This window comes from Cucumis sativus, chromosome 3, assembly GCF_000004075.3.
Source record: "Cucumis sativus cultivar 9930 chromosome 3, Cucumber_9930_V3, whole genome shotgun sequence".
Classification (NCBI taxonomy): domain Eukaryota; kingdom Viridiplantae; phylum Streptophyta; class Magnoliopsida; order Cucurbitales; family Cucurbitaceae; genus Cucumis; species Cucumis sativus.
Genome location: NC_026657.2, coordinates 30,867,236 through 30,892,556, shown reverse-complemented (window position 1 = coordinate 30,892,556; position 25,321 = coordinate 30,867,236). Strand labels below are relative to the sequence as shown.

The 25,321-nt window shown below is 30.6% G+C and overlaps 4 protein-coding genes, 1 long non-coding RNA gene and 1 other non-coding gene across 12 annotated transcripts; 5 read left to right on the top strand and 1 right to left on the bottom strand.

Moving 5' to 3' along the window:
* Positions 1-5,088: 5,088 nt before the first annotated feature.
* Positions 5,089-5,160, top strand: TRNAP-CGG. The gene has a single exon. It is a non-coding gene; the product is annotated as a tRNA-Pro (tRNA).
* A 5,544-nt stretch (positions 5,161-10,704) lies between these two features.
* On the top strand, positions 10,705-14,678 carry LOC101203345 (rho GTPase-activating protein 5). Of its 4 annotated transcripts, none has more exons than XM_031883132.1 (6): positions 10,707-10,821; positions 11,531-11,725; positions 12,731-12,851; positions 12,966-13,085; positions 13,267-13,497; positions 13,826-14,678. In XM_031883132.1, exons 2-6 carry the CDS (start codon positions 11,601-11,603, stop codon positions 14,447-14,449), a joined length of 1,221 nt encoding a protein of 406 aa, XP_031738992.1. In that variant the 5' UTR covers positions 10,707-10,821; positions 11,531-11,600; the 3' UTR covers positions 14,450-14,678. The 4 variants fall into 4 exon arrangements, with proteins under 4 accessions (XP_031738993.1, XP_031738992.1, XP_031738994.1 ...); XM_031883134.1 differs by having other exon boundaries at positions 10,716-10,821; positions 11,311-11,725; XM_031883133.1 differs by lacking the exon at positions 11,531-11,725 and having other exon boundaries at positions 10,705-10,821.
* Positions 14,679-15,571: 893 nt separating this feature from the next.
* Positions 15,572-16,200, top strand: LOC105434975. The gene is made up of 2 exons (XM_011653716.2): positions 15,572-15,774; positions 15,905-16,200. Exons 1-2 carry the CDS (start codon positions 15,643-15,645, stop codon positions 16,061-16,063), a joined length of 291 nt encoding a protein of 96 aa, XP_011652018.1. The 5' UTR covers positions 15,572-15,642; the 3' UTR covers positions 16,064-16,200.
* A 900-nt stretch (positions 16,201-17,100) lies between these two features.
* LOC101203591 (ABC transporter B family member 29, chloroplastic) lies at positions 17,101-21,449 on the top strand. Of its 2 annotated transcripts, none has more exons than XM_004149152.3 (10): positions 17,101-17,866; positions 18,053-18,139; positions 18,254-18,361; positions 18,486-18,752; positions 18,839-18,922; positions 19,441-19,657; positions 19,814-19,899; positions 20,347-20,534; positions 20,628-20,757; positions 21,115-21,449. In XM_004149152.3, exons 1-10 carry the CDS (start codon positions 17,243-17,245, stop codon positions 21,253-21,255), a joined length of 1,932 nt encoding a protein of 643 aa, XP_004149200.3. In that variant the 5' UTR covers positions 17,101-17,242; the 3' UTR covers positions 21,256-21,449. The 2 variants fall into 2 exon arrangements, with proteins under 2 accessions (XP_004149200.3, XP_011652017.1); XM_011653715.2 differs by having other exon boundaries at positions 17,565-17,866; positions 18,036-18,139.
* Positions 21,450-21,856: 407 nt separating this feature from the next.
* On the bottom strand, positions 21,857-22,559 carry LOC116402734. The gene is made up of 2 exons (XR_004215315.1): positions 22,446-22,559; positions 21,857-22,193 (listed from the first exon to the last, which is right to left on the bottom strand). It is a non-coding gene; the product is annotated as an uncharacterized LOC116402734 (long non-coding RNA).
* LOC101203835 (replication protein A 14 kDa subunit B) lies at positions 22,494-25,054 on the top strand. 3 transcript variants are annotated; one of them, XR_969099.2, is made up of 4 exons: positions 22,494-22,619; positions 23,463-23,718; positions 24,580-24,783; positions 24,908-25,054. XR_969099.2 is itself a non-coding variant. In XM_004149153.3 (3 exons), exons 2-3 carry the CDS (start codon positions 23,463-23,465, stop codon positions 24,642-24,644), a joined length of 321 nt encoding a protein of 106 aa, XP_004149201.1. In that variant the 5' UTR covers positions 22,494-22,619; the 3' UTR covers positions 24,645-24,887. The 3 variants fall into 3 exon arrangements, 1 of the variants encoding a protein (XP_004149201.1); XR_969098.2 differs by having other exon boundaries at positions 24,900-25,054; XM_004149153.3 differs by lacking the exon at positions 24,908-25,054 and having other exon boundaries at positions 24,580-24,887.
* The last annotated feature ends 267 nt before the right edge of the window (positions 25,055-25,321 follow it).

The following is a 25,321-nucleotide window of genomic DNA, read 5'->3' as shown; positions in this document are numbered from 1 at the left end:
AGTTTAGTGGACAGCATGGGCCTTGATGTTCTTTTCATTATCACATTAATTTTAATTTTTAAAACTTTTGATGTATGAATATGCTTCACAATATTCCAATTTCGCAAAATTTATCGCATTTCCTCGTTACTTTATTTATTTATGTTGCTGAGAGATCAATCTAGCTACTTCGTTGAAACTTTTAACAATCTAGAAAAACATTCAACGGTATAAGACAACACAACAACAATTGAAATATATTCATTTTCTTGAGACTCGAAGTTCAAATCCTCATATTCACTTTTTTTTTTGCTAGAAAAGATCAGATTCACTATCCAATTCATGCGAAAGATTTGATCGCTACCTCTCCCATACTAAAAGAGAAACGTGTTTTATATTACAAAAGAAAAAAAAAACAACTTTTTAAAATGTCACATCCTTTAGTTCTACGGAACGAAAATATTTTAACCTAGAATCTTATAATAGCCGAGAGTGTGGGCTAAACCTAGATAAAAATTGTCTTAAAAGAACACTATTAATACCATAAATTCCAACTTCAACCTTACATGAAGCTTATTTTGATGAGACCTTCATGGTTTAATGATGGAAAGTACGTGAGAGAGAGAGCATAGTTTTTAAGGTAATTGGCCCTTTTGAAGGATTGAGCCATTAATTTTTGACCTAAGATTAAGGCCCACCCTACCCTTTATTGAGCCCTAAGCTTTTGTCTTCTTCTTCTTGGATCAATTCCATTGTCAACCATTCCTTTGAATCTCTCTTCTTTTTTCTCAATGAACATTCATTGCTTATTCCCCAAAAGTCCTTAAAAAGGTGAAAATAGAATCATCCACTTCCACTTCCACTTCAACCATCCTTTTTTCCATATCACTTCTCTAGTGGTTTTGTTTGAAAAAAATAAATGCTTTTTTTCGTATGCTCAATTCACTTCTCAATTATACGTTTTTTTTCCTCGTGTTTTAATAATACTATACAACTTATTGTACTTTTTTAAAAAAGTTCAATTGACTTTTTTATTTGAGTGCGGGCTAAATTGCACCTATCTTTATACAACTCACTAAATTGTTCAATTAAAAAACGTTATGGAGTAAAAAAATTTGACTTTATTTTAAAGAAAATTGAATTGCTATTGTTGTATTATGTAATAAAATGAGGAATCAAGTAGTAGGTACAACCGTTATCTATTTGCTTTTGACTATAAAGTTGGATTTTACTTATTAATATTGCTCATTTTTCCTATCAAGTTGTGGATACAAACCCATAAATAACTAGGACTTAAAGTGCATTTTGATTATCTAACGAAAAATATATACTTTTAAGAATACATTTTTTTAAAACACGAGTTTAAAATTTAAATACTTATCCTTTTTTTAAATCTTTTTAAGCGTTTATATACATACTTTTTAAAAAAATTGGTTCGGAGTGTTTTCTTTAAAATGGATTGTTTATCGATCTCACTTTTTTAAGAAATGCATTTTGTAAAGTTACCAAACAATTCAATTTTTTTAAAACATTTTTTCAAATTCACACTTTAAAAAGTAATCAAAATACACAAATCCACTCAAGTTTGATATGTTCTCATTTTCTACCATCTATTGCCTCTGAGTTTGATTGAATGTACAATCTCTATCACTAGATGCTTATTACTGCTAGATAGATTTCCTTAGATGTTTATTTTTCAGTTGACAAAAATAAATACATCATTATTTAAATATTTTGTTATTAAATGTATCTTAGGGATTTTTTTTTTTTGACTTTTTGCCTCTAAGTTATAAACTGTGACATTATTAACCAATATAAATTATCAATTCTAATCATTTACTTAAAGTTCAATTTTAAACGGATGGAAAAGCTTTTCTTAGAAGATTAAAAATTATTATGAAATAATTTAGCTTTATTAGCCCTAAGTTGTATATTAATTAATTTTATAAAATAACAAAATATTAAAACTATTTATAAACTTTAAGCAAAATAGTTTCATTCTTGTGTTCTTCGTAACAATCCACTCAATAAAATATATAGCAAACATAGTTTTTCTTTTAAGAAAATAAGTTATTGTAAAATGAAATTAAAATTGTTTTTTTCCTTTTTCCATCTAAGAAAAATTTCTCATTAATTTAAGAATAAAGCTAATGTATATTTTAAAATTAATTATTGTGACACTGGGGTGGTGCCACGTGCCTATAGTTTTTTAAGCTATATTAAAAAGATTTAAATGCAACTTTTACCAACCTTTATGAAAATATATTGATTTTTCAATCAAATATGAGCTCAAATAACGATAACGGGTAGGATCTTTCTTCTTAGATATGGAGGTTGAATGTCCAAATTATTGTATTGTTACATTATAGAAAAACAAAAAAGTTTTTAGAATGTTAAAATTTGTATCACTTATTTATTTCTTATAGTTTGAGACATTTTGTACCTTTAGCACATGTAGAATGAGTAGTAACTATAATGAAAACATCCTTTAGTGGTTTTCCTTTCACTACCGACATATACCAGTTGCAACCATTGTTGTCTTGGTTACGTTTTTTATTTTAAATAATTAGTGCTATTTTCTCATCTTTTTAATGCTTATCAATACTTAAAAGTTGTCAAGATAGACGGTATCTTCGTATTCCTATATGATATGATTGATAACTATTAAACTTCTTTTGATAATTGTTTGATTTTGATAACTGTTTGTAAGCTTAAAAGTCAAGCAAAATATATATATATTTTATAATTAAATTTATAAACACTAATTATTATTGATAGGATGGTCTATCTCCTTAGTACTATTTCATGCTCTTAGTTTTTTTAAAAAAAATAAAAGAATGGAATGATTACTTTAATTAGCCAACTTGTGAGTTAGTAGGGTTGAATTCTCTTCTTATATTTCTGCAACTTCAAGCTAAACCTATCTTTTTTTTATAAACATATTTAATTGAAGATAATTGTCATTTTGTTCATGATAAACATAAGTGATAGTTTTCTTAAGCTTCAATTTCAATTAGCAATATAAATATATATGCTTATAACAAAGTCTTTGTTGGTTACATGTTTGTATGATTTAATGAGTAATAAATTGTGAGTGATGAACGGATATTTATAGCCAACTTGAGAGGGGAAGTGTCCGACTCTTATACTTTGTATATTTTTATTATTCTTTTTTAAGTCAATGGTTGAGTGGCTATCCCACTTATTGTTGTGTACATACAGTTGTTAATGTTTTGATTAACCAGAAATGAAGCATTTATTCAACTAATTGTCATACTCAACAATTTTAACAATAATAATTAGGTACGTATGACACTGTTTTAGAAAGATTATATCTAATCTAGCAATATCATTTATAGGTTTGTATGGTTTTTCGATAAACTTTTTGATATTCACAATTTTTTAAGAAAATATTGTTTTGTTATACATGCTAATATTTTTTCTTCAAATTTCCTTCGTCTCACCACACCTATAGACTGTTTTAGTGTTTTGAAAAACTATGTCAAGTTGATAACTACTTAATTATAACAATTTATTAGAAATATTTAGTTAAAATCTACATTTAAGGAGAAAAATACATGAGTGTTGTTCAAACGGTATGAAATATCTAGGAGTGTAAATGAGTTAAGTTGGGTTTGAGTCTACTTTTTTGTTTTCGAATTGGTCAAATTGATAACTCAAATAACTCAAACAACATCTTTAATCCAACTCTCAAAAATTGAGTTGGGTTGTTGGGTTATTAATTTTTTTTCTTTTCTTTTTCTTAAGTATATTATTCATTAACTTAAAATACTTAAATTTGTCTAGAACACAATTTAATAGCTAAAATCTCGTAAAATCTAAGTAAAACTCAAATGATAAATATCAAAATTAAACATATCTATTAAACTTAATTCTTTTATAATAATAAGAATGAATTATAATATTTATAAGTTGTAATATATATTTTAATAATATTATAAATTCAGGGTGGTTTGGGTCATCCACGTTTTTAAAAAATGTAACCTAAACCCGACTCAACTTGAAAAAGACATTAAAAAATTCAACTCAACCCTTACAATTTGAGTTAGGTAGTCCGAATTGTTCGAATTAGCATATTATTTGAACACTCCTTACCAATATCTTTACAACAATTATTCAATAATAGATTTTCATATAACAAATTGGTTTCTTTATTGACCTTTTCTCTACTTTGTAACAAAAAAAAATGAGTGTAGAGGATGAGTATATGGTAAATTATCCCAATTGTTGTCTATTACATGTGGTAAATAAAAACATATTTATAGCACAACATTTTAATCTGCTGCAAATTCTGTATATTATAATATATTACTTCAAATCCAGATTGTGACTTTGTATTTGTAAGATATGAATATATAAATTTGGTTCAATTATATTTTTAAAAAATACGTTTGAATTTCTCTATAGCTTTCAAAAAGTTAACAATATAATTCATTATCTTTTATAAATGTTTTAATTATCAATAATATATAATATTGAAAAGAGACAAGACATGAAGTGGTGTGTGATGCTAACTTTGAACAACAACTTGAATCGTTGCACTTTTATACTCATCATCACACTCCATCAAAGTCTAAATTTTATCAAACAAAAGGAAATAATTCAAATTAAATTGAGTTTGAAGACATTTTCAACTCAATCCATATTCAGATTGGTTCGATTGGCAACCCAAATAACGCAGATTAATTTTTCAATCAAATTCGTAAAACATAAGTTGGGTTAGGTTGAGTTGTTTTTGTTTTTTCATTCCCAACCCAACGATCGTTCCAGAATTATTCAGTTTTCTAAACGATCGTTTACCTTCTTACGCAATTGTTTTAGCTTTTTCTACCTTCAAACGATCATTTACTTCTTACACGATTCACTAATTTTTCATACGATTATTTAACTTACTATACGATTGTTTAGCAAAATACTTATAATTTCTCAACCTCAACTCGAGACCAAACCCAACCTCAAAAAAATCAAAATTTTCAATCAAATCCAACTGATATAATACGAGTTGGATAGTCGGAGTTGTTGGGTTAGACTTACACCCCTATTGGAAAGTATGATATTTTACAATAATAAATTGATAATTTTGGGAGTGGGTGTTTGGTCTAGTGGTATGATTCTCGCTTCGGGTGCGAGAGGTCGTGAGTTCGATTCTCGCAACACCCCTACTTGATATTTTAAATTATTTCTATTTAATGTACACTATTTTATTGTTAGCTATATTGACTTATAGTAATTATATTTAGTTTAATAACTATAAGAGTGAAGAAAAGAATGGTTAACCTTTAACCCACAATTAATATCTCATTTATCAATCTATACTCAATTTAACACACTTATTAAAAAAAATTGTTGGTAACATTTTAATTAAATTAATTGTATAATATTTGTGACAAATCTACTTTAAAAAAACTCAATTACAAATCTGACCACACACTAGAAGGAATAAAAATCCAATTAAGTTGTATTAATTCTCAACTAATTGAACTTTTAATTTCATTAAATTTGCTTCCAAACTTAGATAAATATGACCATTTTTATTTACATTCAAACTCATCTATCATGTTTAGTTAAAGAATAAAGAAACGATGTTAAAAACTCATTAATTCAATCAAAATTGCACTTTTACAAAGTTAATTTCAATTAAAATATTAAAATTCACCATGATTTTTTTCCAACAAAACTTGGCATAATTAAGCTAAAAATTACTTGTTCTAAAGAAAAAAAACATATATAACATTGAAGTTGAAGCTTAAAAATCAATCTCTTTTCTCCCTTTTTTATATCTAAAATAAATAAATAAAGACTAATTAACAGATCTAATCTTTTAAAAATGATTCTCCACTAAGAAGATCCCAAAATGTCTTGTAGAGCTTCTTCCTCACCTTGCCAGAGATACAAATGGAATCCCACAACGTGACAACACAATTTTCTCTTTCAATGTGTTTTAAAATAATGCCTTTTAAGAATTCTTTGTGTGTATGTGTATATATATTGAGATTCTTCAATAGTTATTGTTATATATTGTTTATTATTAATTAAGTAGTTAAAATTTCAAATCTCTGTATACTGATCACATGTTTATTTGAAGTAAGAAAAAGTTAGAATAGAGATATCACAACTTTTTATTATATAAAACAAAATTGAAGATACATCTACATATGTATATATCTTTTTATTATAACAACAACCCAACAATAATCTCAAAAGCTTCCAAATATATATACTTTTTGGCATCTACTCATACATATATTTCATATATCTAAACGATATATTATTAAATAATGATGGCTAGGAATCTTTTCTTTTAGTACTTTTTGTTTAGAAGGTGGAAAATTATAAGCTCAACATTGAATATTTCCCTTAAAACAATTGAGTATGTTCTTTTTGTTTTTGTTTTTTTTTTCTTTTCAAAAAAATCAAACATTAGAATTCAACTAAGCATTATTCTTCATTCTCTTTGCGATCCAAGTCTTCTTTTATTGTTTTCAAGATCATTCAATTTTAACAATTTAAAAAACCACTTTGTTAGAAATCTACAAAGATAAGTAGTATTTATATTTATGAAAGATAATTAAAAATAGGTAATCAAAATTTAAGGTTATGTTTTAGTTCCTAAATTAGAATGATTGAAAGTTCAATTGAAATAGTTTTTAAAAAATACAAAAGCAAAGTAAATCCCAATAAAATAAAATAAAAAAAGCAAAAAAGCAAAATTCCAGAATGGAAAAAGGGAGAAAAAGGAAGAAGAAAAAGTGAGGGTAAATTTTAAATTTGAAACAAAGGTCAGTGATTTAAGATTATAAGCCGTTGAGTCGTTCGACCGTTCAACGGGTTTATTCCGTCGAAGGGCATTGGAAGCTTTCGATAAAGCGTAAAAGGCCATTTTGCTGCCGGCGCCACCGCTAACTGTCGGAGCTACTTCCTCTTCTCTTTTTTCTTCCCCGGGGAGATATAATTAACTAAAGTGATAGTTAACCACTTGGTTCACAATGTCCGATTTTCAATAGCTATAATTTCACAAGTATCAATATTGTATATTTTTATTGTTTAATTCAACTTCTTTTTCTTTTTAATTATGAGTGCTTATTATTTTGTGTAAATTATGCATGAGTTTTCTATTTACATTGTAACATAAAGCAATTTACATAATTATCTATTTTATCATAAATATATATGCAATAAATAGAAAGCAAATCAACCTTGGTAAGTCAACACGAACCTTGTTTTAATTCACATGAAATATTTACTTTAGATAATTAAACTATTTTTATATGATTTTAAAAAGAAAACTAAAAACAAAACTTGTAAATTTCGTGAATAACTTTTAAATTAAAAAAAAATTATAGTCCTTCCTCTATAAAATTTGAAAAGATATTTATTATATGTTTTTTCTTAAAAAGTATGGTGGTTATATTTATTCAAATCTATTATAAATTAACTTCAAACCAACGTTCAAATATGTCTGTAATTAAAATAAAATTTTAAAAGTACATCAAAATAAAACGAGTTAATTTTTAAAATAGTGACAAAGTTCAACTATATATATATATATAAAGAAGGTGAAGTGAATAATGGAAGTTGATCCACTATAAAAGGAACAAATTCATAGGTACAAGCAAAGAGTGGAGATAACATAATCAACCATTAGATTGCCATTACCAAGAGAAGTAGATGACAATTATTAAGTGAAAGTTTACCTAATTATGAGAGTAATTATACTTTGCTTCAATTTGAGTGTAACCAAAGAATGCAATTAAACAAAATTCAACCTTTTCCCCTTCTTCTTAATCAACAACCCTACTAAAAGAAATTAGATTACAACATCACAACCCTATCAAATACCTTTATTATAATTAACCTTAGCCCAACAAACTTAATAATAATCTTTTATGTTTTAATATTGTATTATTCAATTATTCATTCCTTCCACAAAATAAATATCCATGTACCAAACTTTGGCTCATGTGACTTTTTAAGTTCTCTTAAAAATAAGACGTATACGACTAAACATTTTATTTAGTCAACTTAATATATATATACGAATTAACACATCCAAAACGATAAGAAAATATGTATTATGATATTAAAGAAATAAGAACTTTCAAGATATGAGTTGTCTTCCTCTTCATTTTTATTTTCTTTGTTAAATTGCGTGGAGAATCGATGTTAAAAAAGTTAAAAAGAAATTCAAAAAAGAAAACTTGATATTATTTATCAAAAAAATGTTGTTTATTTTTTAAAACAATAGAATGAGGTTGGTACATGAAATAGAGTTTTTCCATGCACTCTGTATGATTTTTCTTTGGAAAAAGAATATTTACAATTTGAAGTGGCCAACATATCTCAAATGTTTGTTTATTGTCAATGATGAGACAAATTAGACAACAATTTTGATAGATAAATATTAACTAATTTTACTCCATCTCCCACACAGCATTTTATTATTTAATTATTATTTAACCTAAATAAATTTATTTTGAAAAATTCATATATATATGATTGAGATTTAAAAAGTAAAGATAGTATAGTCTCCATTAATGTAGAGAAGCACACATAGAATTAAAACTGATATTGAATCCTTGATTGAGACATCCTAATTTTCAAAACACATTTAATATTTTTATTAATAAGAAAGAGAAGAAAAAAGTCCAAATCAAATAGTTGAGTTTATGTTAATTAGAGTAGGCAGCATTGATAGGGAAGTTGATGAGATGGAGGGTTGTGATGTGATGTGGAGATGTGAAACCAGCGGACTTGGAAGCAGAGGATCCCACCTCCCCACTCTATTGTAAATTTAGATAAGACATCGTTATAAGACAGTTCTATGGACACGTGGCGACATCTTAATGGTAACTCTTCATCTCCCTCTGTCACCACCTGTCATTCTTCTCTACTTATAATTTAATTCAATTTTGTTTATTTTAAAAATTAATAATATAATTAGAAACACTTTATTCTCTTTCTTTTCTTAAAATATTTTTCACATTCTTTTTAATTTTTACTTCTACAAATAATTTATTCTTTAGAAAAGTAATTTTAAAATGTGTTTTTTAGAAAATAAAAAATTGAAGACCAAATAAGAAAATTATTACAAGTAACAAATTCAAAATTTTCAATGCTAAAAACTAAACTACAATATTATTGTTATCAAATAGTACGTACAAGATTTGAAACCTGACTTAACCAAAAATTAAGATATCGATATCGATATTGAGATTTCAACTTTTAAGATATATCGATTGGTATGTTGTTGAAAGAATATCAACGTTGATTAATATAATATTCAATTTTAAAATTTTAAAATTATGTTTAAATTAAAAAATATCGACATTGATTAATATAATATTATAAAGTAAATATTGTTAGTAGCATATATCATATTGGTTGTATCATTGAGCAAAACTGAATTTAGCAATAAGTCTTTGAGTTGTTAGAGTTCATATTAGCTAAAATTATAATAATTAAATTGAGTATGCAAAATCTCTTTATAATAGATTGGTTGCACTAAATTCCAACCTAATTTAATTATTGTTCATATGGATAGACAAACTTATTGTTTGAACCATTATATTTGGACACAAACATCATTCAAATTCTTTCTCAAAATGAACAACCTTTTTTAAATATTAGTATTATTATTATTAAATGTTAACTTCTATTTTAGTCAATCCTTGCACTCTGCCACTTTCCACTGCTAAAATTAACTTGTTCATTATTATAGTTCTAAATTTTGTTTTGGTGATTATACACTAGTTAAATTCTTACAAGTAATTTTTGTTATAGAATAATATGATAATTTCAATTCGACCTAATTAAACCTAGAGTTAAACTTGAGCAATCAAACGTTTTAAAAAATTTGGAATGATGTAATTTCTAATAGATTATGATTAGGCTTTTAAAAACATTATATTGTAATTACTAAGTATATATAATTTTAAAAAATATTTAGTAGATTCCATAAGTATTGTTATTATTATGACTTTTGATAAGAGATAGATTATCGTAAAAGGGATGTCTTATGCTATTTATGGATCACAAATCCAAATATTCGCCGGTTCATGTAATTTATTGAGATTCATAACACTTTTATTTTAGTCTATAGACTTTCAACTTAGTTTTTATTTTAGTCTCTAAGTTTTCAAAACTAACCGTTTTTATTATTGAGATTTGAGTTAAATTTAACTTTTTGTATTTAATGTTTCAAAAGGGTAATGTTTAGATTTGCATTTGATTTTTTTTAATCAATCCCTAATGTTTGCAAACTCTATTGAAAACTATGCAATTGGCAAAGTCTAGGTAATACATACGTTGACTATCATGTCTTTGTTCTCTTAGGTGAACTAATAGTTAACTTTACCTAAACACCGCCATTTATAAATAATTTTCAAATTTAAAATAATAATTAAAACATTTCGAACAAAATATGTTATTTTTAAACTAAATTGAAATTTTAATATCAAATTTTGATCCCCAAACTTAATTACAAACATAAATGCGAAAGAAATGATCAGAAACACGTTCTTTTATACCATCCAACAGATTTTAAACTTAGTTTGGAACCGTAGTATATTATTTATAAAAAAGACTTTTTTATTATTTATATTATTTTTTTAAAAATATATTGTTATCATATAAAAATTAAATTTAAGATTTATGAATGAAAAGTATAAGAAGAGCGAAGTGACGAAAATGGTATTTTAATAGTAAATTGAATTTGAAAGGAAAGTGGAATTGACAGAAATAGGAAGAGAGAGGTGTGGAATTTTGTACAGAGGATAGGAAGCCAAAGGAAGGAGAAGACGACCACTACTCAGAACGAAACAGGTCTTTTTCTTCTTCGCTTGCAAATCGTTGGCTTTCAAATATTAGAATAAAGAAAATTCAAAATCCAAATTTCTCTCTCTACTCAAATACATTTCCTCCATTCTCTCCCCAAAGCTCCATTTTTACTTCTTCTTCTTCTTCTCCTTCTTCTTCTTCAACTACCATTTCTCTCTCTCTGTTTGCTTCTTCATTCCTCTAAAGCCAGCCAATAGAACAAACAATTTTAAAACAAAAAAAAAACATCATATAGAGAGAGAAGAAAAGGAGAGAGAAGTGATGATAGTCACGTCTTACCTTCCTAAGTCCTTTCTTCAATCCAACTCTTCTTCTTTTTCCATACCCAAATCTTAGTTTTTTCTTACACCCAAATTAATCTTTCTAAAAGGGTTAACAAAATAATCCAAGACCAATTCTTCTTTCCCTCTCAACCCAACTAATTTTATTTTACTTTTTTCTTTTTGATTTTTGAGTTTTCTTTAAAAATGACAGACGTACTCCAACGATCCCCATCTCACTTCCCTTCACCTTCAAGTTCTTCCTCAGCCAATGATGGTTCACACCCACATACCCTTATTAACAGTCCCACCATAAACCATTGTCTTCAATTTCATTTGGGTTCTGAGGAAGAAGAAGAAGAGGAAGAAGAAGAAGAAAGGGACAGAGAGGGAGATCAGCTGTCTCTATTGACACTTTTGGTTGCTGCTTTTAGGAAGTCTTTAATTGGGTGTAGAAGTACTAGTAGTGGAAGTGCTAGAACTGCTTCACAAAACCTTTCTTCAATGGAAATTGGTTGGCCTTCTAATGTTAGGCATGTTGCCCATGTTACCTTTGATCGTTTCAATGGCTTCCTTGGCTTGCCCGTTGAGTTTGAGCTTGAAGTTCCTAGAAGAGCTCCTAGTGCGAGGTCTTTTATCTCTAACCCATGTCTTGGTTTTGTAAATTTTTTTGATTCTCTATTCGTGATTTTGTGGACATGATAATGGATGTGATGGAAGAATTTCTGTATGTGTTTTGGTTTTGAGTTTTGGGTTGTTTGATTTAGGTAACTTTGACCTCAAATTGAGTTCATATTGCTTTAATCCTATGTCAAATCATTGCATCTTGAACCATGAACATGTAAAGCTCAGAGAGAATAATTCTGAATTATTGGAATAATTGATGAAGACGTGTCAAAACCTTGCGAACCATGAACATGTAAAGCTAAAAGAGAATCGTTCTGAATGATTGGAAAAATTGATGGATATTTGTCTATTTATCATCTAATTCTGCTATTTATGAACAGTAATTGTTTTGGAGGTTAATTTTTTTTTCTTTGGGGGGTGGGGGGGAGGGACAAACCTTTTGTTCTTTTTGGATTTTAATTGAATTATGGATGGACGTAATGTGTATGAACTTGGCTTAGGGAAGAATGGTTAAATCGCTATCTAACATATTCTGTTCTAGTGACAATCTATGGTTTTGTATTAAATTCAACTTCGCTTGGTGATAATGTTTTGTATTTTATTGGCTTCACATAATCTAGAGATTAACTTTGAGATCATGAGATGTTTCATTTTTTCAAAAGGGAATATATCTTATTACTTCTGCCTGTGAAAAATTGCCTTATTACAAATTGTACCCATATTGTTTAAAACCTGAAATACTTTTACTCATAAGCATTCCTTTACCTTGGTGCTTTGTTTGATTATTAAGGTAGTCTTTTACTTTATGTGGTTCCTTTGGGAATTTAGGACTGTGATTGTTTTCTAATGAGTTCCTATTGAGGTAGAATTTTTTTCTAGGTTGCTGTTGTGGGAAAGAAAGCTAGATCTGATTCTTCCTTTTGCTGTTTCATCTTACAAAAACTACTATTATTACTAGTGATATAAATCGTATTGCTCCTCTTGACAATGAAAGCTTTTATTTGCAGTGCAAATGTTTTCGGTGTATCTACAGAGTCTATGCAGCTTTCCTTTGATTCAAGAGGAAACAGCGTCCCCATGATACTCCTGTTAATGCAAAAACATTTGTATACTCAAGGAGGCCTGGAGGTATCTACAATGTTCTTGCTTTCATATTATTATGATTATTGTTTTATTCATTTGTATTTTCCTCGTCATTCGACAATTTCGGGTAGAAAATGAATTATTGATCTAAACCTGTAGGCAGAAGGAATTTTCAGGATTACTGCTGGGAACAGTCAAGAGGAATTTGTTCGGGACCAGTTAAATCGAGGTGTGGTGCCAGATGGAGTCGATGTCCACTGCTTGGCAGGTCTCATAAAGGTACTACATGGTGCATGACTAATGACAATTTTTCTATCATTAACCAGTTGGTAACCGTCATCTTATGATTGATTATCAATTCTTCACCTCTCTTGTATGCATTCGCTGCTGATCTTGTCTTTTAGAATTAACTCGGTGAATAGAAAAAAAATATACTGAGATGACTTTGCATTTATTGTAGGCCTGGTTTCGAGAACTTCCAACTGGTGTGTTGGATACCCTCTCACCAGAACAGGTGATGGAGGCACAGACCGAAGAAGAATGTGCTGAGCTAGCAAGACTCCTTCCCGCTACAGAAGCTGCGCTTCTTGATTGGGCCGTAAACTTAATGGCTGATGTCGTGCAGTTCGAACATCAGAACAAGATGAATGCCCGTAATGTTGCAATGGTTTTTGCCCCCAATATGACTCAAGTGAGTATGGCATTTCCTTAACCCCTTCTTTGTACTTTAGATAGGATCACATCTCTTAAATTTTAGTTATTAGATGATGAAAAAGTCGAGAACTGGAAATCAAAATAGGCTGGGTAATTATGCTCTGAAAATACCATTATCTTATGTGAAATATTCTTTGGTTGGACACGCTGCCCTTATCATTATTCATTAGATGCACCAATCCTGTTCTTGGTTCACACGGACCTAATCGCATTTGTGGTCTTATGGTCGAGTCTCTGATTTGCTCATGACAACATAATAGAAAGAGTGCGATTTGAGGTGTAATAGTACTCATCTGTTCTTGCAGATGGCCGATCCTTTAACTGCCTTGATGTATGCAGTCAAAGTGATGAACTTCCTCAAGACTCTCATTGAGAAGACACTAAAGGACAGAGAAGATTTGGTTGTTGAGTCGGCTCCTGTCTTGCGCATAAACCCATCAGACGAGGATGGGCACCAAAGTGCATCGCAGTTTTATCTAGACTCACAAAATGAGATCAAGAACGACGAAGCTGAAGATGAACAAGTATTTGTAACTGAAGAACCTACTTCTGAGAGCCCTCTTCATCCATGTGAAAATAATTGTACAGCTAAAACTGGGTCACAAAGTCTTCTGTCTTCCATTGAAAACATCATTCCAGGAGGAAGCCAGTCACTAGCTAACAACTGTCCCTGCGAGATTGTATCAGAAGTAAACTCTTTGGTAAATGAAGAACAGGAGAGTGGTCTCGCAAGCCAAGTCAGGACAGCTCAAAGTTGTCGAAAGAATAACCTCGATCGATCGAACAGTTTGAATCTGAAGAAAGGCACCAAGAAGGTGAATGAGTCAGTGAAGGTTCACACGACAGGGGCTACACAAAGGTTGGGGAAGAAAAATGGAATTGTCGGGCGATTGAATTCGAGGACGGAGCTAGCTGAAGCTTGGCGTTGAATGAACTGAAGGATATTACTTGAATCACGTATGGTTCTCTCTCTTTCATTTTATGCTGGTGGGGAGTGGTGATAACTGTTTAAAATATGGCCTTTTGATTTTGTTGCTGTTGAAATGGTGTGTATGAGTTTTATCTATACGTTCAAATGTGCTTCTTGTTGCAGTTTCATGACCTTGTATTGTTGACAGCCCTAACTAACATATTCTTTTCTTCTACCTTTTCTCTCAACTCCTTTTGCTCAACACTCTACTCATTGGTCTCTAACCTCTCACCCTTTTTCTTTTACCAGATTCACTCTTTTTAACAGTATAGATTCAAGAATAATCCAGGTCAAATAAATGTTGCTGCATCAATTCGATTTTAAAAGTATATCTACTTTTCTCTTTGCGTTTTCCAAATCCATAGACACAAGTTTTGAAAACAAAAAATCAAATAATCATTAAATGAGATCTTAATAATTTGAACAGCTCTACCAATAACATCTTCAAACAAATTAGTTTCAATGTCGAAGTTGGCATAGACTATGAATTGACCAACTACCCACACAATTAAGTTGTGAATGGAAGAATAAGAAAGAAGAAAAAAGGAACCAACAATCTTGAAGCTACCGTCACATCTGTTTTAGATGTCAAATTCTATCTAAAAACTTTCATGAAATAGTACTTTAGAGAGATCGAATAGATAGTTTTAAGAAAATGACAGTTTATTGGTGTAATAAAGCAAATGTTCAAATCAAATACACTTTGATTTTTAACTAATTATGATTACCTCAAATTATTCTTCCACAAACTTGTCTTATAAAAAAACAATTTCCAAAAAAAGAAAAAGCTTTAAAATATTTATTTTAATTACTGAAATTTAATATTATAACTAAAAACAGCAAAACAAGCAAGTCCCGACGGCATTCACGGGACGTTGACGGTTAATAAAAGAAAGCAGTTCCTGATTGGTAGTTAATCAAAATCGAACCATTAGATTGTCTCCACGTGCCAGTGTAACCCTTTCACTTGGAAGTGAATATAATGACCGAAGCCAATAAGTTTGCTTTTCGTTTCTGTTTTCTCAAACATAAATAAAAAGAAGAAAAGGGGAAAAAACATTTAAAAAAAAAAAAAGAAAGAAAGAAAGAAAGGAAAAAGGAAAGAAAAAAAAAAGAAGAAAACAAGAAAAGAAAAGAACAAAAAGAAAAAGAATGGGAAGCCAAGGAAGAGATGGGGAAGGGTTTCCAGCTGTGGACGTGGAGAGAGAACTAAATCCAGGAGATAACAAGCACGTTGAAGTCGATCCCGTTTCCTCTCAAGTTGCTACATCTTTGGAAGCTAAGGTCAAGCTAACTTTTTTGTTTTCTCATCGACAAAGATCGATAAGTTTGAATAACACTAACAGTGATATTTTAAGTGAGAATGTAATGGAATAAGAGAAAAATAATAATGTGTAACACATATATATTTCAGGAACATGAGAAGAGAAAAGCAGCGGAAGACGAGCGGAAGAGAGCAAAGAAGAAGAAGGAAGCAATGCAAACATTGAAGACAACGTTCATCGTCTCCGGCATCATCGCTGCCGTAGCGGTGGCAGCCTTTGCCATTGTTAAGAAATTGCGTGAAAACTAATTCGTTTAATTTTCTCTCAACTTTGCTCGATCCTCCCTCACTCTTAATTAATCATCTTTTTTTTTTCTTCTCTTTTATGTTTTGTTTGATGTGTGTTGTTTAATGGGAAAATGGTTAAAAAGTTTATGGTGAGAAAATGGTTTTTCTTTTGTTAGAATATCAAAAGAAAGAGAGATTTTTTTTATTAATTTTTGTTTTGATTTATATATATATATATATGTTGTTACATAATTTTATGCTATTAAATATATATAAACCCTACTTGAGAATTGTTGGTATTATTTTTTTATTTACTTTTAGTTGCTTAATTCGTACTAAATAGATAAAAAAAAATGGGTTGAATAAAGATATGAACTAAAAATCAAATCTTACATAGTTATAAAATGTTGTCTTCATTTTAATTTTTCTAAAAAGTACACATTGATAAAAAAAACGAAAAACATTTTTAGTACTTTATATACACAGACAATCAAATTCAAGTGAAAAAACATGATAAAATCCCAGAAATTAATTTCATTATTGTAAAAACATATAATAAGAGAACGAGAAAACAAATAATTAATTTTTGAAGAATTTTTATTTTCACTATGGTATTGAATGCACCATTAACAATGGTCTCCCAAACTATATATGGTTAATTACTAAAGGTATGAATTCAACCATTAAAAAATAATTACAAAATTAATAGAAAGTTAGACTTATCATTCAAAACAAAAGATATAATAAAAGTAACTAAAACTTATTTGACATTTATTGTTGGTGTTTCTTTTTAAAAAATTAAATAACGACGAACTAAGAGTTCTTACAATTTTTGAATTTTAACTTTAAAATTTAAAGTTATCATCATCTCAATAAAAAAAATTATTATTTTTGTTTTTTTACTAAATTATTTGCTTTCTAAAATAATTTTAGGTCACAAATTAAATAGGACAATGGATATTGCAATCTTAACTCATTGAGCAAAATTTTACAAAGGTTTTGGCAATCGATCTCCGAAGTACCAACAAAAACTATTATAACATATTCTTACAAAATGGGTTAGTTTTTGGAAAAGCGAAACTTAGAAGGGTTATTTCTACCCATTTTTTTGACTCTTCTCGTGTCCTTCTCGTTTGAAGCCATTCCAGAAAATGTAGAACTCTTCTTCTTCATTTTCTTCGCGCGCTTTCCAACGGAAAAATGTTCACTGCTCTTCAATCTTCTCTTCTTCTTTCAAATTCTCAGATTCTCTTCTCCAATCTCAAACCAATTTCTTTTCATGTCTCCAGGTTCGAATCTAAAATCCCAAATCTTCGTATCCATACCAAGCTATTACCATTCAAATCCATCAATTCCTCTAACCCCACAATCGAACATTCTCAATCCCAATCGTATCGCCCCCTTCTTCGCACTTTTCACACCTTCAAAACTCTAGTTCCGTATATTCTCTCTCAGCGGAAGCATATCCTTGCTGGTTGGCTCTGTAGTGTTGTCTCCGTTTTCTCTCTATCTCTAATCGTACCTAAGATTGGGAAATTTTCTTCGATTATCGATAAGGTCGATGCAATCAAGTTGTGGGATCAGAGTCTGGTTTTGGGGAGTTTGGTGTTCGCTCGTTTCGTTGCGAGTTACTGTCAAGAAGCCTTCATATGGGATGCGGCGTTGAATGCCATTTACGAAATCCGTCTTCGTGTTTTCGAGAGAGTTCTTGCAATGGATTTGGATTTTTTTGAAGGTGGAACTGGTGTTTCTTCTGGCGATATTGCTTATAGGATCACTGCGGAGGCCTCGGATGTGGCGGATACTGTGTATTCTCTCTTGAATGTGAGTGTAATCGAGTTTAATATCTTTCTTTTTGTACATTCCTCTTTCAACTTCAACTTGTGGAGACTTAACTACATGTATTGTGAATTTGAATGAACGGGTATAGATTGAATGTTTTAGATATGGAAATTTAACCATTTGGTTCTTAACTTTTTAGTTTTATTTGTAGCTTCATTTATATTACAGACCGTAGTACCCAGTATGTTGCAGTTGTCAGCAATGGCGACCCAAATGTTAGCTATTAGCCCTGTCCTATCCTTGATTTCAGCCTTGGTAAGAATTGAAAAGAAAGCAGGAGTTTTCAGATCATCTTGTTTTGAACATTTCTTTGCAGTGTTATCTCAGTGGAATCATATGGAGAGTCTGACTATCTTTACCTGAACTTAGGTTATTCCATGCGTAGCTCTTGTCATTGCATATCTTGGTGAGAGACAACACCGAATATCTAAAATGGCAAGTCTGAGCATTGCTAATCTTTCATCCTATCTAAATGAGGTATATCTTCACTAAAAGCATACTCAACTTGTATTTTTCACAGGTTTTAATCTAAATCATGTTTGTGAATTCACCTTGAGAGGCTAACGCTTTAGGTTTTGTTATCTTTGTCATAATGTAATAGGTCCTCCCAGCATTTCTTTTTGTGAAAGCTAACAGCGCAGAGTTTTGTGAGAATATCAGGTTTCAGAGGCTTGCTCGCACTGACCTGTATGAACGTCTAAAGAAGAAGAAGATGAAGGCTTTTGTACCTCATGTTGTACAAGCTCTATATTTTGTGTCTTTGTCAATGCTTTTTGTTGGTTTGCTGGTGGTTTCAAGAGGTTCATTTAGTAGTAGTAGCATGGTTTCATTTGTCACGTCATTGGGTTTTCTCATTGAACCAGTTCAGGTGATATACTATGTTATGACAATAGCTTCTGTATATATTTTTTAGTCCTCTTTTTGGGTTTCCATTTTCTTTTAACAATTATACAGAAAATTGGAAAGGCGTACAATGAGTTGAAGGAAGGTGAACCTGCCATTGAACGCTTGTTTGAGTTGATTGAGTTCAAACCTACGGTAAATTTTTAGTTGATGTTAAATTTATGTCTATACATACATATTACTTTCAGTTTATTATTATTTTTATAATATATTGGATAAATAATTGCATTATGAGCTTTTACTGGAGGCAATCGAGTTTATGTCTTATGACTAGAAACTTTTGTGAAAATCATTTTCTTATTTCAACAAATGTTCAGATTACGACTTGTAGAGACTAGTTTGTTCCCTCTGTGATTTTCTGATGCATTTACACTTATTTTTCCTGACCTCTCAAATATGATCTTCAGTTGCCATCTTACGTTCATTGTTATATTTTTTGTTGAAATGTTTGTTTTAAATAGTATTTTGGAACGAATGTCTGAATGTTCTATCATTTCTGTGGTGTTAAGTCATCTTTGCTTATAGATTTTGAAATGCTCTTCCATATATGTAGTCCTATTTCATAAAGATGTCATTTGTGTCGTTTTTTTCCTTCTTGATGAGCTTTCTACCAATTCAATTAACGGATTGAGCATTTCAATCTCTAATTATAGGTGATTGAGACACATGATGCCGTTGATTTAAACTGTTTGAAGGGGGAGTTGAAATTTTGTAACGTCTCATTTACCTATGGGAGCAACATGCCTCTTGTTTTGGATGGATTGAACCTCCACATCAAAGCGGGAGAAACGGTTGCTTTCATGGGACCTTCTGGAGGTGGAAAGACAACACTTATTAAATTGCTTCTTCGCCTTTATGACCCACTATCTGGTAGACTATTTATGTTATGGCTATTAGTTCGATGTCTCAGATCCCTCTTTTTAAAGTTCTCTTCCCGACTTCAAGATTTTACTTTGTTTCCTTTTGTTTTTCCACACACATTCTTTACCCTTTCCATGATATAAATATTGTTCGTTCTCTGAATAGGCAACATACTTATTGATAACCACAATATTCGGACAGTTCGATTTAGAAGTTTGCGGAGAAATATTGGTCTAGTTTCTCAAGACATGGTGAGTGATTGGTGGTTACTTGTAAGTACATTTTGTTGTGATGTAAAAATAGTCCTTGTTACACGGTAATTGCTCATGGATTTTGTTATTTTGCTTCTCTCATAAGTTTCCATCTAGATATTGACCTCTCTTCAGAATGTAACTATAACTTTTTAAAGTTTTAAAGTTCCAGACTAAATTTAAAATTTGAACAAATTTATTATTGGAGGCTCTTACCATTGCTTCTCAGGTTATTTTTGTATCAGTGACTTTGATCTTGGTTCTTTACTGTCAAAGTCCATGTACCTCATTAGCATGTATTCCTTCCTTTGAGTTTGAAGGGTCAAATCTTGGTTCATCCCTTGCTTAATTCATTTAAGCAATCAATTGGCCTCTGCGAAATAAATCCATGGTGTGATTTTCCATGATTGCCTTGATGATTATATGAACGTTGGTTTTTGTTTTCAGATCCTTTTCTCAGGAACTGTAGCTGAAAACATAGGATATTATGATCTGACAAAGGAAATCGACATGGAAAGGGTCAAAGAAGTGGCACAAATCGCAAATGCTGATGAGTTTATCAGAAGGTTACCGAAAGGATACAATACAAATATTGGACCAAGGGGCTTAACGTTGAGTGGTGGACAAAAGCAAAGGCAATATTTCAATTTTACTTGACTATTAGATGATTTCTCTATCTTGTTCTTGTAATGGTTAACGTCAAACTTACCTGTCATTTCATATGACAGATTAGCCATTGCAAGGGCGCTCTATCAAAATTCATCCATTTTGGTTTTGGATGAGGCGACTTCTGCATTAGATAGTGCGTCCGAGATACTCGTCAGACATGCTCTAGAGCGCCTGATGGAAAATCATACTGTAAGATGAGAAGTATCTTGTTTATTTTTATTCATCCTTAGAGTACCGTGATTGCCTTTCAAAATTAAGTTTCTTGTGATATCCAAAATGGTTGGATCGTGGAAATTAACTGTCTCAACTGTCAAAAGCTTGTAGGGTGCCAATCAACTGACTGAAACTTAAACTCGTTGTATTTATAGTTGTTTAACAACCTGAGCATATCATCGATTAAGAAGTTAAAGGCTGAAATTTTCATTTAAACTGAAAAAAACATATAAAATAGAAGTTTATAGTTGTTTATCTTGGATTTTCTGTTGGTTTCTTGTAATTTCTGATTTACATTTCCCTTGGTTGAATATATACAATATATATTCATAGGTGCTGATAATTGCTCATCGATTGGAAACTATACTGATGGCGAATCGAGTATTCATTTTAGATGGTGGGAAGCTGGAGGAGCTACCTCGCCCTGCTATTTCCGATTATAACTCGTTGATAAAAACTGGGTTGGTGATTTGAGCATCATTTTTCTTCTTATCCAATTGTTTTCTCCTTAATTTTACTAGATTACATTTATATTTATATGTTTTTATACATTAGTTTCATTCAACGTTATATTTTATGAACTTGGGGGTATATTTAATAATATAAGAAAGGAAAACTTTATTGGTTGGGGTCATATGATGGGAGTGAAATGATACTAACATTCGACATTAACGACGAGGTATTTAGCCAAATTTTGTTTTCAGAGAATTTTGATTGGAATACGCATCGTAGATGGAGTTCAAGAACTATTTTGTGATTGAAGCGATTGATAATTGACCATAATTTTAGAATTGAGTTCCAAATGTTGTTTGTAAGCTTCTTATTAATAAAGTGTAACAAAGGACAAGTGATTTTGTACAATATCAATACTCCAATTTATAGAACTCCCAATAAAAAAAAAGACAAGGATTTTGTACAATATCAATATTCAACAATCCATAGAACTCCCAATAAAAAGGTTGTTGAGGTATGATAAGGACTTCAAATAGGTGTGAAACAAGTTTTTTTCTAAGAGTTTCCTTTACGTGGAAGGAGGAAACAATTTGTGTATAAAAGCTAGTGGAAAAAACCATAGTTTGAATTTAAATTGATATGTAGATATTTCTATCAATATTTTCCGTTTTTGATCATTTCAATCTATATTTACATTACAATTCACAAATCATAAAAAATAAACATTAAACATTAAAGTGTGACACATGTGGTATAAATAAATCTAATATAAACAACAAAAATGCTTACTTATTTGAAATCAAAATTAATGTAAAATTAAGATTGGCTGATATTTTAAGTCCATCCAGGTTTATGGTTGCATCTTTATTAAATGATAAAAAAAAGCTCCTCATTCATCCTCTTTTTCCTCCCTCTACTCCACTTTTTGGGCTTCTACATATTGGCTAAAAATTTGGCTGCTGGAAATTGGAAAATGAATTAATATAATATGGTAGGATGAATTTTCACTACGTTAAAAACTAGACTTACATAAGGCGTTGATTAATTTTTACTAAATTCATATTCATTTCAACTTTTTGTTCTTTTTTTTTACATAAAGTTCTATTTTTTCATAGTTTTTGTTTTCCCCTTTTATTGGGATCATTTAGCCAATATTCACAAATTATAATATTGAGAAAGAAAAATGTATATGAAAAATCTGAAAATGATACCGTTCGTTGATTGCTCGTGTGAGCACGTGTAGACCGTCTGACTACCTGTCTATAAATACCTATCTTCCAATTTCGTTTTTAGTCGAAACTTTAATTTTGCCTCTTTCAAAAACCGCGCGCTCTTTCGATCGATTCGATTGCCATTTCCGGCGAACTCTCCGATCGCTGAATCGGGTATTGTAGCTCTTCAGTACTCTTTTGATTTTTCGTTCGAGTGTTTTGCAATTATCCTCCCCCTTGTTTGGTTCAGTTTGTTAGATTGAAGTGCACGATGAAATTCTTTTTGACTTTTTTCTTGTATCGTCTTTGTCAGGAATATGGATATTTTTGTTTGGCGTCAAATTATGTCCAGTTGCTTTCTAGTTTGGTCGAATTTGATTCCTGATTATGGTCTGGGTTCCTCATTTTGACATTTTAAGGAAGTAGAGAATTTAGACGCTGGAAGACAGTATTGAGTGGAGAATTTTTTAACATTGGTGAAGCTAAAATAAGAGCTAACCCACAGTGATCATTATTCTTGTTCGTATTGCTATAATTAATTTTTCTTTCAAATGCATAGGTTGCCCTAGTCTTAAAGAGCTTAGAGAGAATGGAACCACCTACTTAGGATTTAAATTTTAACAAGTTATCTTGACAAGCAAATGCATTAAAGTCACATGTCTGTTTTGTTAGAATAGTTGAGTGCAAACAAAGTGGGATAAACACTCCTGTGTGAAAACTTTTCTGACTGATATCTGATAGACATTTTTTATACATAGCAAATGGTTTTGAGTACAAATGTCAAAAGTAACCGTTTGGATCTCCCACCAGATTAGATTTTTGTAATGAGGAAGAAAATTACTTGTGAAATGCTGTTTGCTAGTTACATAAATTTCACCACGAAATTTTTATGATTTGGTGTTCATGCCAAGCAAATTTCAAGCATTGCTGCTAACATGGTGGACAAGTTTGTTTTGTTATCACTAGATGTTCGTCCTTTCTGAAATATGTTCTTCTTGTTCTTGGTGTTTACTATAGATGGATACATCAAACCCTTCAGTTTTTGTCAATGCTGAGCTTTTACGACTGTATGTTGGAAGAAGAGTTCGGGCTGTGATTCAGGTACTGTCTGAAAGCAATGGAGTCGTATTTGGTAAATCAACAGATGACAACCAGATCACTGTCAAAGGTTCCCCACCCTTTCCTCTTTCAAAGTTTGTCGAGGTGATTGGAATTGCTGATACCGACAAATCCATTCGAGCTGATGTGTGGACCAATTTTGGTGATTCATTTGGTATGCTCTCTTCTTCAGTTATCCTTATGCTAAAATGACATTTGGTATTCTTACATTTAAATGACGGTTAAAATAGTGGGCATGGGTCATGTTGGAAGCCTAAGGGTAGGTCTATAATTTATTTTGCCCTAATTTTGTTCTTTTTATGAGGCTTGTGATGCCTATTAATATTTCCCCCCTTGAATTTTAGAAGCTGTATAGTGCCAATTTTTATGTTTGAATTAGCTGAAGAGGATCACTAATTGTGTTTTCAGCTGTATCATTGTTTTTGGCGAAAGAAAAACAATGTTGGGTTTTAAATAGAACAATTATCTGCAGTCACCGAGGTCTATACATGTAGAAGTAAGAGAAAACTATACCAAATGATGAAATTGATGAGTGAATAACCAGTTATATGTGGGTGTGAGTGCGTTTGATTTTGTGAGCACTTGGGATAATTCTGTTAGGTTGTAAAGGGGCGTTGAATAGGCTGAGGTAGGGAGTCTTTCATTATCTTTTGGCATATTTGTTTTGTAGTTCTTTACAGCATAAAGGAGAATGGGGAGATTTCGAACTCCCTCCATATTTTGCCAAAACAGGGAATATATAATTCATATCTCTCAAATCCATTTTAGTTAGCTCATGACTCATGTATCTTTAAGACTTAAGAGTTTGTTACCCCACGATGATTTAAATAATCTTCTCCTTGGATGAGGAGCCCGAAGATGAGATATGCCAATAATTTAAGCACAAGTTACTTATAGAATAATCACTCTTGGATTATACTTCCAACATTCTTTGAGATTAGATTAGCTATTGAACTTTTACCAACTATTAGGGAACAGCTAGCATTCTGAATTCTTTGTTTAACCCTGTTTGCAGATACATCTACCTTCAATCAACTATGTCTGTTTGCTAATGGGGAGTTCAAACCCTTGTTTATCTGATTTTCAAGCCAGACATTCTTTAGCAAGAAACCTCATGGTCTACCTTCCCCTCCCGTGACACGCTAAGTCGACAATGTTTTCTTCATGTTCTTCTTAAAGCATCTGAGATTTATCGTTCATATGGTATTGCACTTTTCAGGTAAGGGATGTATAAAATTTGAATATGCAACGTATGTTTGTGTTAGAATATACTAGAATGAACATTGCTTCAAAAATGATAAAGAGAAATTATATTCTAATCAATTTCGTTTGTAGTTTTTCAGGTTAGGAAGCCTTTGTGAATGCAAATAAACTGATAACCGATGATTACAAACTGACAAACTATCATCTTTTAGCTGAAGCTCAATGTTATGAAAAACATAATCTAGGGAATATATGCCAACAAAATTATAATCAAATTCATTTTTCTATTGCCTTATGTGATTTTACATATAGCCTATTGGTTTTTTTTAAAAAAAGGTCAATTTTATAATCTAATTTTATGAATTGGCATTTGCATTAACCAAACATGCTGATATACTACGATTCTCTTTTTAAGCCTGATTTTTCTTAGTAATGAAAGCTGCATACTTCAATTTTCTTTTCTTGGTGTGTTTTTTGCATCACGGTAGAAATATTGTCGATGTCAACACAACTTTACTAATCTAACTTCATTTTTTTTCTCATTTGAATCATAA